This window comes from Cuculus canorus, chromosome 12 (genome assembly GCF_017976375.1).
Source record: "Cuculus canorus isolate bCucCan1 chromosome 12, bCucCan1.pri, whole genome shotgun sequence".
NCBI lineage: Eukaryota > Metazoa > Chordata > Aves > Cuculiformes > Cuculidae > Cuculus > Cuculus canorus.
In genome coordinates this window covers 20,131,120-20,147,389 of record NC_071412.1, presented here as the reverse complement: position 1 = coordinate 20,147,389, position 16,270 = coordinate 20,131,120, and the positions used below count along the sequence as shown (strand labels likewise).

The 16,270-nt window shown below is 40.7% G+C and overlaps 1 protein-coding gene across 2 annotated transcripts in view; it reads right to left on the bottom strand.

Annotated features, from left to right (window-relative positions):
- Positions 1–16,270, bottom strand: part of RORA (RAR related orphan receptor A) — a 355,196-nt gene that overhangs the window by 110,729 nt on the left and 228,197 nt on the right. For both annotated transcript variants that reach the window (XM_054077367.1, XM_054077365.1), the window contains exon 3: positions 5,171–5,200. In XM_054077367.1, the coding sequence (XP_053933342.1) occupies positions 5,171–5,200 (30 nt within the window). The remainder of the gene's footprint in view (positions 1–5,170; positions 5,201–16,270) is intronic.

The following is a 16,270-nucleotide window of genomic DNA, read 5'->3' as shown; positions in this document are numbered from 1 at the left end:
TGGAAAGGGTCAAGATTCACCCCCAGATAAAGATCTGCAAAATTTAAGACAGCTTCCTCTCTTCTGCCTTGTGTAATTGAGTTCAGTAGGCAACTGTAATTTAGAAGTATCTGAACTATAACCCAGCATACGCGCGCACGCACACACACACACACGCACGCATTGTAATACTGGATGATTATCTTTTTGCAAATGCTTTTCAGTCTTCATTTGCCCAAATCAATCTTCCCCCGTTTGCAGTTTTTTTACCTTACTGTGGTTTGCACACTACTTCACTTTAATGGAACAGAAAAAACTATCTTAAGGTATTTACTAGAAAACTCACTGTAAAATAAGCCCATAACTGATGGCTACAGCCCCAAATCCCATGTAGACAGAAGCTGCTCCACATACTCTGAGCAGGACGAGAGAAGAGACCTGACATTAGCTTCAAGTGCAGCTAATAGACAGAGTTCCCCGTGGGACTTCCAGGGCAGTGCATTTAATTGCCTGTTCCAGCAGCCTCAGAGAAAATGAAATGTTCCTTCCAACTGTGCCAAAGGGTTGGGGCCCAGGTAGGAGCCAAGCTTTTGGGTAGCTAATAGAAGATTAGAGGCACCGGATTTCTCTCACCTCTGACCGGTTATTCTGTGAAGGCATAGAACATGCATTAATAAAAAGTTCTCCCAATGCCTCCACCTGCACAAAGGGACAGACTCTCTCACAAACACCAGAACTTTCAGTGAGAAAATGTTTCGCTGCTACAGACCCGCCATGAAGAACCGGAGCATCCACAGATTTCCTTGTAGGTCCCTGTCCCGAAGTGAGACAATCACAAGCAGAATCGACACCCTGCACACTCTTTCTCCCAAGCCAGCCAGAAAGATTTTCCGATTTCAAAAGTATTCCCTTCTCTCCTGCTTACTTGACAACGCCTTCATCTTTGCCCCGGTGCTTGGTGACTTGGCCACCACAACAAGGAGACAACATCCATTCTCTCAGGCAACAAACAAGTCAGTGACAGTGAGCTGTATGGCAGGGAATAAACCTGACTGATGATGCCAGCACCCAAACCAAACTTTTCAGAGGGACGGCTTCAAAGTGGAATTAAAGGTACAATACGTAGCTGCTGTGGAAGAGGCTTGCTCCGGCTCACAGGACAGAAGAAAAAAAAAAAAAAGAAAAAAAAAATCAAGTGTAGCAGTAGTTCAGTAAAAGTTTCCAACAGAAGAAAAGCCCTAGATAGTTGTCTTCAGATTCTTCAGCAGGGCAAACAGTGCTTCAAGGACAAGGAGGAGAGTAGCTGCTATTTGAGGCAACTTCATTATAAAATCATTTTTAATAAGCAATCTGAACAAAGAGAGGGAGTGCTCTTGCAGAGAAGCCCCCAAGGGATCTTAAGGCTGCCCAGTAAAGTTATTAGGAGGTTACACACAGGGGACCAAACAGCTATTTTATTGGCCTCAGGGGACAGGGTTTAGTTTTCACCTGTTCTCTTTAGGCCTTGGTGCTAACAGCAGATCCTGTTAACCATCAGCTTTCTGCAGGCTCCTATCTTGTGAAGGAAAAGCGTCACTTACTTTAACCAACACATGAAGCACACGAGGTGAAGCAGACAGCACTGCGCAGAGTAGATGCACTAAGTAATTATAAATCAGATCAGAACAAAAAAATCACAGTTATTTTCCCTTTAGCGCAACTCAGCAATAACTAACAAACTTCTAGAAATCCTCGGCAGTGGCTACAAATATAACACAGAAAGTAAAACTAGAGAAAAAAAGAAATCCAGGTCTCGAGTTCAATTAAGCTGCAAACCTTAATATGCTTGTAGGACTTTGGTGAGCAGCAGTTCTAGGGTATTTGGGCACCTGAGAAGCTGAAGAGCCGTCTCCTGCCCCAGATCAGCCTCTCAGTTTCTAACAAGCAACGTCCTTTTCTTAGCAACTGCTCAAAGCCAAAGAGACGAAGGACATGATTTAGGGATGGATCTTTGCTCAGGATAACATCAAGAGTGTGCCTATGCCTAAAGAACAAAATGGTCCCTTTTCTGTCGAGTTGAGCCGCAGCAGCAATGCAATCACAGCACTCCGAGCTCCAGTCAAAGGCTCAGGGGATTGTCAGGACAATGATTTCTGATCTTAAAAACGTCAGGTAAGCAAATACCTGAATGTACCTGGAACTCCATGCAGACATGAACTCCAGCTATGTAATCAAACCCCTTTGAAGGCTCTGACTGCGTGTGGCTCATTGCAATTCAAATAGCGAGAGAAAGAAGGTTCTATTACACGGCAGATTCATTACAGTATCAGCCTTCTGGGTGCATCCGCAGGAAACCACCTCTTACTCTGATAGGCAGTCAAGCTCATTTAAGGAAGTCAGCGCCCTGGACATAAAAATGATGTGGAGAAAAACAAGACGATGTATTTATATGATAGTTCTGAGTCACAAGTGGTCTGGTAGAGGCCATCAAATTAATTCCATGAAGGATGGCAAGATTTAGATTTAAGATGCCAGAAATGAAATACTGAATACTTCAGGACTGAGCATAAACCCAAGTCAGTAGATACTAAATGCCGGGCCCTTTGAAGCTTCCTTTTCCCAGAGTTTCAGATCTTTATTATCAGTGATTCGATGACGTCTGCCTGAATTGGCAAAAGGTCTGAAGCTGTGCATTTGTCACCCTTCACTTTGAGTACTTTCCTATTCAGAGCATGAAACAAGAGAGGAAGAGGGTTGTATTACAAATATTAGTGTAAATTACATGATCAGAAAAGAATCTAAATGTCAGTCATATCCTTCTTGAGTCAAAAAAGGACTGAAACACTGAAAGTCCCGCTTTGTATGGAAGATGTGATAGGACTTGGACTCTACCCTTCAGCTTAGCTGAAGCTTAGTTATAATTTTTGCATTTAGGTGTTTATATAAAATTGTTTTCTGCCCCAAGTCATTCCAAAATTGTGAATTATGATGTCCTTTGCTTCTGTTCAATAGTAAAAAAAAAAATCTAGGCAATAAGGAAAAGAAATAATTCCTTATCGTGCGTGATGCCACAATGCCAAAGATGCACAATTTACATTAAATCATGCTGTATGAGAATTTGTCATAACAAGAATTCCAAAAGAACTTCAGCCAAAACTGAATGAAACCTCATACACACACTTGCTAGCAAATGTAGCCCGCGTTTTCATCACGCCAATTACAGCATATTGCTCCTTCTATTTTAATCCCTTCTTAATGGGCAAGCTTATCTTCCCATTATTCAGGGAATTTTTTTGTTCATGCTTCAGCAATTGCATGACAACTGATTAACAAATCAAGGAACCAGTCTTTGACAGTTCTCTTAGAAGAGCGCAAACCGTTCTCAGCACAGAAGACACCGGGACCCTAATTTCTGCCTTAAGTAGATTAAAGGCCATAAACAGTGAACAGTGCCTGATCATCTAACACAGCTGATGAATACAATTTTTTTTTCATCATAGGCCTCAAACATAGCATCCACTGAGATTTACATGATGACAACACTTTATCAGTGTGGCATGGCTTAAGGGCGTATTTCCTACGCTCTTCATGTCTGTGGCTACTATTTAATGTTCTCTACAAGAAGTACTGCATACTGGAACTGGAAATGTGATTCTCGTAGCAGAGCAGGTCGGTACATGGCACTGCTGCATATCTAGGGTGATTTCAGCTGATTTCCAGGTGGAGCATTACAAAATACCACGTGCAGTTATCAGCCCCTGTACAAGAGAGGCCCGAGACCGATCTGAGCATAAATACTGAATTACTTACCCCCTCTAGAGAGGGTGGTTGCTCCAGGCCAGGGTTGAGCTCATGGGCCAGGCTGTGCAAGGAAGCTGTCTGTACAGTGCCTGGTCTGCGGATACACAGAGGACTTCAGTCTCCCGTACTGTCAATCTCGGTCAGTATGAGCTCAAATATTCACCCAAACCGTAAGGGTCAAATTCTGCCCTCAGATGCTCCCATTAAGTTCAATAGAAACCAGATACACTATCGTCCAAAAAGGATCTGACCCTAAGAACGCATTAAGCAGCAAGTCCAACTAAACAGAGGAGAACCATCATGTTCTAAAAGTTTGTGACATCAAAACTCATATAAATCAGCTTCTCACCTGAAATTCTTACATCAAACAACTGTATTTTGTAACTCTGTACAGTGAGAACTCACAATCTCATGTCAGATTTTTTCATTACACAAATGTTTTCAAACCAGGAACGAAGTGAGAATAAAAACAACGTATGACACTTTCTGACACCACTCTAACCCTAGAAGATGTGGTGAACATACTTCAAATACACAACCCTGTGAAAATGCATTCACCTTTTTAAAGTCAGCGGAACCTATTGTTTGTTTTGTTAGAAGACTTCCATGAAGCAGACAGCCTCAGCTTTAGCCTACTCCTGCTTCAGATCCTGGGCAAGTACAATTCCTGCACGACCAGATTTCCAGACCTCCACAGCATCCAAAGAACCTCAACATACGTCCTTCAGCTACAAATCCTAACCTTTTCTTGGAACTGTGTTTTTAACTCACTGCAGCGTAGATGAGAGTCAATCCCTGGTAACATTGTCTTTGAAGAAGATTTATAATAAATGTATACGTAAGTAAACGCACGCCGGCCCATCCATTTCCAAGGTTGCCACTGATGAGGACCGTTTGTTTAATACAGTCGAGAGCAAAACAATAAACTCCTCATTTCCACCAAGAGCTCCTTAAGCACAAACAAAGAATGATTTACCTTATAGATTAACACATAGGAGAGGACAGAAGACTACCCATTAAATCATTTACGTTTATTTGAATCGCGCTGCCTATATGACAGATACATTAAAAGCTTCACCACTCTTCTCACCTGTGCTTTCTGGGTACGTTATTTATCAGCTAGCTGTAAGGTGTACGTACTACAGGGAGGAGCTCTGCCTTTCTTCACAACTCTCTTTTTCTGCCCTCTGTCTTAACACCAATAACACACACATATAAACACACACATGCACTGTGTATTTATTCAGACAATGTTTCAGGTGACGACTGAAACAGCTCTACAGCAGAAAACCCCTCAGAATTTTAACTGAGCCTCTCTCAGACCAAACCGACCCCTAACAGTGTGAGCCATAGCACAACCCAACATGAATTCCACTTGTAAGAGAAGGCCAAATCAAAAGGTATTACTTACATGTGTGAGTCTTCTTTGTTACGGAAATACCTGTAGGGAAGAAATGAGACCAACGTCAGCACAGGGACCACTGAGTAAATCCTTTTGACATCACTGAACTCTTTTATTTCAGTCACACAGCACCCAGTATAAAAGAAGAACGAAAATTGCAATGATTTTTATGTTAAAGGTGGGAGTATCTCCCTTCTTTGGATGGTATATTCTCTCTTTACACTTGATCAGTAAATGTTTCATCGTGTACTGCTTAAATTCCCTTGCTGGAACGCGTATCTACATGCTGCTGCTTGAAAACCGAAGCTGACTGAAACAGAAGATAGCAACACCGCTATGGAAGCCCCTTCTACTTCCCATGGTTGCAAAATTTCCCACACTCATATTAACCAGCGCACGTCAAACTACCCAGACAGAACAGATTTGAGCAGTACAACAATTCATTTGCTATGTTATTAAGTTCAAGTAGTTCCTTGACTGCAAGCTGTAGCTTATGCTCATTAAAACCAAATGAACAGCGCTCTCAATAGAGTATTACTTGCCATAATTCCAAGCCAGATGCAAATAACTCCAAGCTGTTAAATGTATACTTTTTGAAGTAATAAAGATGTTTTCATGCTAGACAGGCATGTGGTGGCAATCACCAGTGATGGTCCGGTGCCAGTGAAATGAAAGGCATTTTAAAGAAAGCAACAGAGTGAACAGAATGAGGCAAAACTCATAATACCAAATAAAGATAAAATTAACTCTGTTAAATGTCATCGGAATTCATGCTTGAATACAAACAATATTGTCTCCACTTTAGCAGATAACTGGTGCTGTACTCAGACCCCTCAGTATTTAAGCTTCGCTCTCCTTGGGGGGAATTTTATGACAAGAGAAAGAGGTTATTGGAAGCAGTACAAGTATTTGAAACATTGCATTTGTGATTAAGGCCTGTAATGAAATTTTGGAATTGAAATTGTCTGGCTTGCTATTCACGAAAGATAGAGACTTCAATCTCCTTAGCTACCCTCCTATCCCTTTAACCACCTCTACCAAAACCAAATTACTATGGAAAAAATAGGCTTTTATTTCAGGCTTCTTTGTTGTGGAACATGTCGGGGAGGCACAATAAATCAGAAAAACACATATACTTTATTTGCTTATTTAGAGCTAACTTTCAAAGCCAACTGGTATCAAACTATTCTAGGTTTTGGCAGATGCATAAATTTACAATGCCAACCTCCAACGCGTATGTAAACATCACGAGGATTTTTTTTAATTGCACTTGCATTGCTATTGGCCTTTTGGTTTTGAACCACCAGGTTCTACAAGTGTGAGCACTGGAAGCTTTCTGTTCCCTGGAAAGAAAAGAAAAGCTGAGAGGCTCCAGGCTTTGGGAAGAGCCGTTCTGAGCAGTCCCTTCAAGTAATTTTATAAATGTGAGACACTGACAAACAGTTAGCAAAACTGAGAATACTCTAGAACTTCCTTATGTGTGCGCGCTGCCTTGAACTGAAAGATCCCGGCCAAATCTGTGCACTCCTCATGCTAAGAATTAGGAGTTAGAGCCTCAAACTGTAGAGCAATAAGGGTAAGCAATAAGAACAAAAGGAAAACGACAATAACAGAATTTAAACCTTTAGTTATCTAAGTAGCTACTACAGGGGACAAAATCATCCTTTAAATTCGTAGTTCGTAAGAGTCAGCTTTCTCGGATTTTCATTCCAGTCCAGCTGTTACTGGCCGGCTCGGAGCCGGCGGCCAGGAGAGCTGCTCGCCCCAAAGAGGGGAGCGTTACTGTGGCCGCTTAGGGCAAGGAGAGGGGCAGAGCCTGAAGAGGCAGAGAGACCTGAAGAATCTATGCCAAAATGCACAAACAATACACCTTGTGCACTTTTTGGTCTGAGTGCAAAACCCCTCTCTCTTTAGGATTTTCTAGAGGTCTGCTTTACCCTGTGAATTTGAAATTACAGTTGTCATTAGAACATTTGCTGTTCCTCCAAGGAAAAACAGTTTTACTGCTGTTTGTCTTCTTGAACAGCACACACAGCTCCCGACAGGGCCTCACCATCACCGACCGTCCTAGCGTCCCTGGGCAGAAGCACTCCGCGCCCTCACCCGCTTGGCCAACTCCTATGATTTTAAGGAGGTTTTACGGAAAGGGAAATGCAGAGAAAAAGGTCTTAAATCTAAACACCATTTGGAAAACTTCCTCTCCCAACACTAGTGCTAATAAATGGATACATCAGTGCTCTTTCAGCATTATGGAAGCCATATGTGTACGTTTCTCAGAAAATAATGCTTTCTGTAAAATCACTTTGAACAGAAAGTGCTTATGCTGTCACTTCTGATTACTCACAGCCTCTTCACAATGAGATTTGCCACAGCACAAAACAGACTTAGCTGTATTCGCTGACTGAGGGCCTACTTTTCCCTGATACATGAAATAGTGATGGGAATATTAGCGCTTATATTTTTCTACCTATTTGTTTTGGTTTTTTTTTTAATACGAAATGAATGGTGGGTTTTTCCAATCAGATGTTCCCATAATAATTACTGATTACCACCGGGTAAGGCCCTTTAGCAGTATTGCGTAGATATTAAAAGTTAGATGCAGACTTTTGCATCTTCTTCATGATTATATGTGTTGTTGCAGCGAAACCTAAGTGTTTCGCTTTGAACTATGATTTTACAGCGACTAACTGCAATCTGGTGGAACAAGGATAAATGTTGCCAGTGAGTTCAATAGGATTAGATTTAAATTAATCAGGAATCCTCACTTACGTTAGAATGAGTTGTGAGTTAAGAAGCCTTCCCTTTCACACCAGTAACTGTGACTAGAAAAACTGAGCATAAAACATACCAGCATACCCAGTTACTTAGGTTAGACACATAACTAGTGCTTTAAATTCTCAATATTAAGTATGCAACACATTCCTCTATCATTGTGATTGGTTATAGTTTTAATGTAGGAATTCAATGACTCTGCTATACAGAACATTGAGGAAATCTAATAATCCTAGATATGAGTGCATCATGAAAAAAAAATCAGTCTGAAAGCTACTTAACGTAAAAAAAGGGGAACTCTTTGGCTTTCTTTGGGCCAGTACTATCTCCTACTTGCATCTATGTTTGAATGCCTTTCCTATGAGCCGTATCCCAGAAATCTTACACAGACAACTCAGTGGTTCTTTTGAAATCAACAGGATCTCTTATGAAACTAATTCTGCAAGTCCAACATACATCAGTAATTTTCTTCACAAGATTAGCCATGATTAACTGGGATTTCTCTCCTTTGTAACTATTTGTGGGACCGGACCATCAGTAAACACAGACTTGAGTAGACACCAGACAATATGACACTGAAAGACAATGATTTATTTTTATGAAGTGGAGAACAAAAAACCTACTCATCCCTTTAAAAATGTTATTTGATGTAAAATCTCTTTTTTTTTTTAACGTGCTTCATTTCAACATGTGGCAGAGTGGAGTAATATGCGACCACTTGACACAATGAGCATTGTCCTAAATGCCAAGCTTTCCATTCTTAGTTAACAAATAAAAATAAAATAACGAGAGAAAGAAACAGCCCCAACTTTGGTGTTGCTAATACAGAAAGACTTCCTCACTCAACCAACTAGACTTCAAAGTAAAGCAAAGGAAATGTCATGAAAATACCACAATATATCACTGCCATGGTTATCAGTGAGTGAAAGTTTCAGTATTACAGTTATCACAGAATTTATCGCTTCAGCAGTGCAATTTGACATTCCTGATCAACACCAAATCTTTAACAAATTAACTTCTTGGACTTTTCATTGTTGCTATGCAATGCTCTTTGCAACAACAATCGAGTTTTTTGAAAATGAAAACAAGCCATCCACCGTTCGCTTTCCCCCTCCCACTAACAATATGTAATTTGCCATGATGGGTGGTATTTACAAAAATAGCTTTCTGGATGCAATGAACTTTGAAAAGCGTATCTACCAACAGAGAGAGGCTACTCGTCTGCAAGTGGTTAGCCTGACTGACCTTCACTAGCCAACTTCAAATAGAGAGAACAATGTCTTCAAGTACAAACAGAGACTCAGATATTTTATACATCATAAGCTGTTTCTCACAGTTGCCCATCCTAATAAAGACGCATAATGAAACATCGCTTACTCTGTGAACCCAGATCCCTGCTGCTGTCGTACAGTTGTCAACTTCCCACATTTCAAGGGAAAAATATACTTTGATGTACAGAAAGATAAGTAAAACGTCCCCTGTCTGGCAGAATACATTACTCTGCAAAATATCAAACGAGGATACTGTTGAGTGCCGTTTTCTTAAACCTCCAAGAAAACTCTTCCTTTGTTTGTATGGATAAAGACACGCATCACTGGCAAAGCTCATAACTAATCTCCAGGACCTCTGTTAAACATCCTTGTTTCTCCTTTGCTTTGCTTTTTTACCCCAAACCAGGTGATAAACATTGGTCTGATGACAGTACATCTCTACAGACAGAAGACGTACATCACACTTTGCTCACATGGGGGCACGTATTGATAAATAGATATTTGATTTTCTGATCCTCTTCCCTCAAGCCAGCATTATGCCTTTATCGTGTTTTGGAAATCAATTGTTTTACGATGGAGTGGAAATCTTTGGGAGGAAAAAAGTTAACATTTTAAACTCCAAGTATCCTGATGGTGTATTGTGTAAAATCAGAAAGAAAACGCATCACAAGCTTGCATCCCACTGTGCTTCATCCTGTCACTCCACTCCTCTTTCACTACACAGAGGTAGCAATTAAGGTGGAAGATTATACGTAACACTTGGGCACTTGCAGAGCATCTACCAAACCAGAACAACAGATCTGAGCGTATCTAGAAAAGAGTTTATTCTTTCAGAAACTTCAGTAATGATTTATATTAATGTCTGTGAGGATCTCTGGCCTGAACGAATTTTGTGATCTTTGTAGGCCATTGTTTATGGTCATCGATGTAAAAATAACTAACATACAAGTGCGGTAAATACAACTTAAGTGAATTTAACCAAAGAAAATGATGTTGCAAAACAGTGTCTTTGCCTAGGACAGAAGAGCTGCTAATGATGATCAGCACACAGTACTGAAGACAAGGTCATCACTAGGTGTTGGCCATCGAAGACGAGAGCGATACCCTCACCATCTCTCAAGTTTATACCAAGTATGACATATATGGGTTGGAATCCTCTGTTGGTTTAGGGTCACCTGCCCTACTTGCCCCTCCTCACAGGTGCGGTCCCCCTCCGCCAGGTTGAGGATGGCCTTGGTTAAGTATAAGCATTGGCTTTTTTGCATACCAGTGCCCTGTGTTATCGCTTTTAGAGAAAACCGCTTTCTCAAAATCATGCAATTAGTTTTCAGAGAATGAAGTTACTTATCGCAACTGAGTCACTCATAAAACTGAATCTAATTTAGCTCAAACCACAACAACATTGTGTTGGCAGCGACAGGAGAAAATTGCCATGAGTTCCGCAGGCAGCACTGCTGTAAGCACTGTGCTCCTTCCTCCTGGTGGGGCTCAAAGAGCAGCGTCTCCTTCTGCTGAAGGCTCTGTCCTACCAGCACACCAGTGGGAACAGGTCCTTTGACCTGCACTGGATCCCAGGCCAGGAGCAACGTGATGTGTGCAGTTTCCTGCGGGCTATCAGTCCCCGCAGGTGGCCCTCCCCAACACCTGATTCATTGACCACAGCTTTGCTTTTTTAGTGCTTAGTGATGCTGGAGGAAGAAAACATCCCAGCAGATGTGAACCATTAAACGAGCGGCATCGTTTTCGCAAAATCTCTACTTGTTGCTATGAAGAAGAGTGAAATGGCACCGTTTGTAAAAGCGGTCAGTTTGGCGTGTGTGTGCTGGACACACACTCCATGCTGCGGGACAGGGAACAGCATGGCTTTCGGCTTTCACTGTGAAGCATAAAATTACATCTTACTTGGCTGCTCTCCCAGACCTACCATATCGAGAACATCATCCCAAGAATACTTTTGAAGTCATTTCAAAGCAACATTCTACTTCAACGCTGCGCTCCCCGTTCTCGCACCAGCCGTGTTCAAAACGACTGACAACAATTAAAAGCACGAGCCAAGCCTCAAAGAGTCCACGGTATTTTCATAAAACCCCAGAAAATTATCAAACTGTAAACAAAAATTGAGGGTGGCAGCTATCCTCCTGGATGGTAACGGGGGGCAATGGTTTCAAGTCATTTCTCCAGGTGTGTGGACATCTGAGAGTGCTCAGAGCAGCGCTGAGGCTCTCCCAGAGAGGCCCAGGCACCGCGATAAAGGCTGAGACGGTGACCACAAGGCTGCAGCGGTCCTGGTTACACCGATTCTCACCCAGAGGCACTCCTTCGTGATGAGAGATAAAAGAAGCCTCAATGCCCCAATTCTGTGCCTTCGGGGAGATAGAACTACAACATAAACATTTTCACACAAGCTGCCAAAGCTCTTTCATGTATGTAAACCAAAACAAAATGAAACAAATCCAACCAACTATCAGATGCGTAGCTGTACTTCTTGTTACTTACATTTTGGGCAATGGGAATTCATTGTTTGAGAATATGGCAAGTTGAATACATTGGATTATGACTGAAAATGTTCTGATGGATATTCTTATATCAGGACAGGGAAAATAATAGGTTTCTATTTAGCAAACATTTTAAGATTTAATTGTAGATGATTTTTCTTCTTATTCTATGCTATAATAGTTGTAATAAAATCTGCTGCACTTAAGAATATACCTATTTATTTCCTGTGTTCTCACTGACAGTAGAGAAGACAACCAATGAAATGCTCTCAGTATTTCTATGACAAGAAGAACCCCTCTGTTCATCAGTTGTCCATAAGCAGAATACGATCATAAAACTCTGGAAGCTGTGTGCATTCATGAGATACCACAAAACAAACTCCTGAAAAGAAACATATTTCCTTAACTGCTGAGTTACTGATCCATTCTGTTTTCCGAACCCACGTCCAGCGAACGTTGGCGCTGCGGCTGCGTGGTTTTACATACAAGGTTTGCATCTACAAAGTTAATCACTGAAGATTAAGGCCTTCATCATTTAATAACACAAATAATTAGCAATCACAGAACCCAGCCTTGCTGAGCGTTGAGCTGTTCATAGCATACTGTACCATCCACAGTTTGATATGGCAGAAACTATCTGAAACAGCCACATAATATGCCACATAAGTTAGTCTAAATTTTATGTAACACAATGACATTCTGGAAAACACTCTCTTGCGCCAGGTAGACGCTCCTCACCCAGCCGCCCTTCCTGTAGCTTATGTTCAACTCTAATTAAAACTATTAAAACTCATCACTCACAGATGTCTGCACACACCCTGGAATTATCTTTGCCCAGTTCTGTCTCATACAATTACACAGGATTTCTTTGTGTTTCTTTTGGAAAAGTACCAGCAGTTGCAATGCCAATTCTTTCCAGCACCCCGATTTCCCCCAGTGCATTGCATTGATACTCATTTAATATTCTGTCACCCGAGATGGGAGTGGCTTCCCAGCATCAGGTAGGCTCCGTGTGTCAGTCTGGAACCAGATCCCAAGGATTGTTCAGGAGAATGGAAACAAATGATATAAGGGCTTGTTCTGAAGCATACTTTGACAGGAATACACAGTTTTTAATGATGGTGTCTATGTAACTCTACCTTTAAAATTAAAACAAAATCTAAAAATGAAGCAAAAAGACAGAATTGTTTTGGACTTCAGGAACTTTAAGTTTAAATCTAATCTATCCTCTTTCACATGAGCTTAAATCAAAGCTGGACTCCAAAATGCTTGGCTAGTAGGTATGCTGCAACATGTCCTGCTGGTTAGTTACATCCAAGTATTCTCCTTCCTTTTGGTCTTAGTCAAATACATTCAACTTCCCTTGAAATTAAGGGATCACCAAGACTGCTGCCGTTTCAAGAATTCAAAACCTCATTACCAATTCAAATGTAAGTCTTAACTGCCGGGTTCTCGGGAATAACCATGAAAAGAGAGTGTTCACAGATGAGTTCTTTCAAATAAGCAAAACTTACCTGATTGGAAAGTGTATGTAACAGTTCTTCTAACGCCTTTCCACGAGAAGCTAAATTTGCACACTCACCACTAGAAGACACAACCACCTACAATTTATTTATGTATTCAAAAGAGGAATTCTTTGGCATCACCAAATATAAACACTTGGTTTTGCCTCTTGAAGCCAGTGGCAATCATATATATGGCCGCAATTTCCAGCAAATGGAAGTCTTGAAGGAAACACAGTATTAGAGCATTAAGTATGCCCTTAATCAACATCAAAACACAATTTCATAGAGGTTCCAGCCTGACCCTCCCCTGGCGGACCTTGAATAATGAACAGATGCATCCACGGACTAACAGTTGCGTAACTACCAGTCACATATTTATAAAGTGGGTTGCCTGGATCATTGCAGCAATCTTAACTCCAAAACTCTCCGAAGAAAGATCTTCTCACTGCATCGTTCACGATCAGCTCATGACTTCATCAAGATGACAGAGATACCACGAGATAAGCACTATAACGTGTCTGAGGACCAGAATTTTAATGCTGCATCTCATTCTCTAGGCCATGGATAGTTTAGAAACAAAATCTGGGCGTCCATTCTTAAATTAGTTTGTGTAATAATGTGCTAAAATCCCATCACAAATACACAGGTAATAAACGTTTCCTAAAGGTTTTTCAAATCATCCTATAGTACTGAGTAGAGAATTCAACACTAACTGCAGGTAATTTAGTGTTGTTTTTTAGATTTCTACAGTATTTTTAATGACAGCTGTCTAATAAAGTAGATATTTCTCTGCCCTGTGAGCCCTTTCATAAGCATGAAGGAAGCTTATGAGGCTGGCTGAAATCCTTGGTTCACCCCAATGACTTCCATCTACTCAACACCTTGGATGAGTTTGGCCCACCGTGCATCAAACAAAGCCAACTTTGGGTATCAGTTCTTACTGCAACTGGAGGTTTAATTTTAACAGAAAGGTCATGGATATTTTTAGAAAGCAGTATATTTTCTTAACTCACTTTCTCTGCAAAGAATAAGAGAATATTTTTGATCTGGAAAAATTGATTCCTTATACATTACTTCATCTATCCCAACTGAATACTTCAGCTGCAATGTGCTAGTACATTTGCCTTTCCGTATTCTTCTGAGACTGACTGTTGCAAAAATTACACTTTTTTCAAGCAGTCTCCTATCATGGAAACTTTTTCATTTTTTTTTTTTATTTCAAAATATACTGAGGTTAAATCTCAACTTTTCATTGCTTTGCTCTCCTGAGGATAAGAAAGAAGATTCTATTATGTTGTCTTCATGTCGTCGGGGAAAATAGGGTGAGGGAAAGATTAGTGCCAGAAGTTCATGCAAAATTTGAGACTTGAATATAGCACAAGTAGCACTTCAACACTTCAGACTCCTTCAGTGCCAAGACCCCCGGAGAATTGAGTTTAAATCACTAAACTTATTTCAGGAAAGGGGAGAACACTCTGGAGAAAAGTCTGTCGACTCTAGCAAAATTAATAAACTGGTTGCTCCTGATGTGAACTACATTTTTTGACAGAAGTTTGACAAAATTTCTAATTCCCCTCTTAGCTAGCTTGTGAATACTGCACTTGTTACTCCCTTTTAACCGTTATTTAATACCACAGCACAACAGAAGTGACAGAAATTGCTAACTTTCACCCACCTTGCACTTTCACTGTCAGTTATAAGCGATAAGCGAAAACTATGACCCCCTTCAATGTCTGTCAAAAAGGGGAAACTACTCTTTCCTTATTTAAAATGTTCGTATACAGAAAAAAAAGATGTTTACTGCAGACGAGATAATTTTTCTTTAAAGAAATCAGAATTAATATACTGAAACAGATATCAAGTAAGAAGCCTGTAACATTATGCATTTCTTACTAAGGACAGTGGCCGGTTGTCTTGTCTCACACATGCTACAAATCTAAACAGAATTAGTGGAGTTTATTGTTCATCTAACTACATCCATCTTGCATAATTACCACCTACATGTGGTTGGATGCTCACTTTTCAGAGTTATCCTTTTCTTCTCCTTATTAAAGACCACTGCTGGTCTCGCTTCCATATGTTTCGGCTGTCAGTGCTCGCTGCACTGATGCGATGGTTGACGGTGCACAGTACAGTCTAAATCTCAGCAGATCCTTTCACTCAGGGACAAGTGGAAAAGCTTCACTCCTTTCCAGAGATTATTAATTTCCAGAATTCAGAAGGCAGCTAGTAATACATTTATATGTTTTAAGAAACAGAATAAGGCGTTCATAGCACCTTGACTTGAAGTATGTTATGGAATTTCTGTAATAAAAATGCTTATGAGATACGTGAATTAGACTAAATAGAGCCATAAGGCATATCAGAAAGCAGTCCATTTGCTTTTTATAACACATACTAAAAAGTGGTATTTAGCATCTCAGGAAGATAAGTCCACAAGGAGACGCCGAACAAATGGCCCCAAAGCGACAAAGTTCCTTTGCAGCACAAAGGCCCTTTTTATCTTTCTAAGATAAAGCTTTGTTTGCTTTATCTATAGAGCACAGATGCCACCCCGATGTATTTTTCACTTAGATGAGGGTCTGACATGCCTGTAATTGTCCGGTACAGCTACCACGTTTCCCATGATCCTGGACCTAAGAGCGTATCTCCCTTAAGTAGGAAAGATCTTCCATTAGGAGATGAAAAGAGTTTCCCTGAAAAACTGAACTCAGAAACAGCAAAATACCTTCTGCGGATAAAGAAGGACGAGGAAAGATCATGTTATGCTAAGAAGTGTCCTAAAATACTGTGTAGATGTGTACTGTACACAAAAGCAACGATCACATCACAGCACTAAAAGTACAGTTGGGATTCTGCACTGGTGACTCCGCTCTTCTGGCTGCTCTGTTAATAGGCAACTGTGTGTTCCCTTTCATCGTGTATGACAGTAAATGTGCATTGCATCCACCATTCCAAAACTTCCTCTTGCAATACACACAGGCTTTGCCCACCGGTTTTTGGAATGCCATTTACAAAACAGCCTATTGCCTACCAACTCTCAAATCATCCCGACTAGGTAAGACT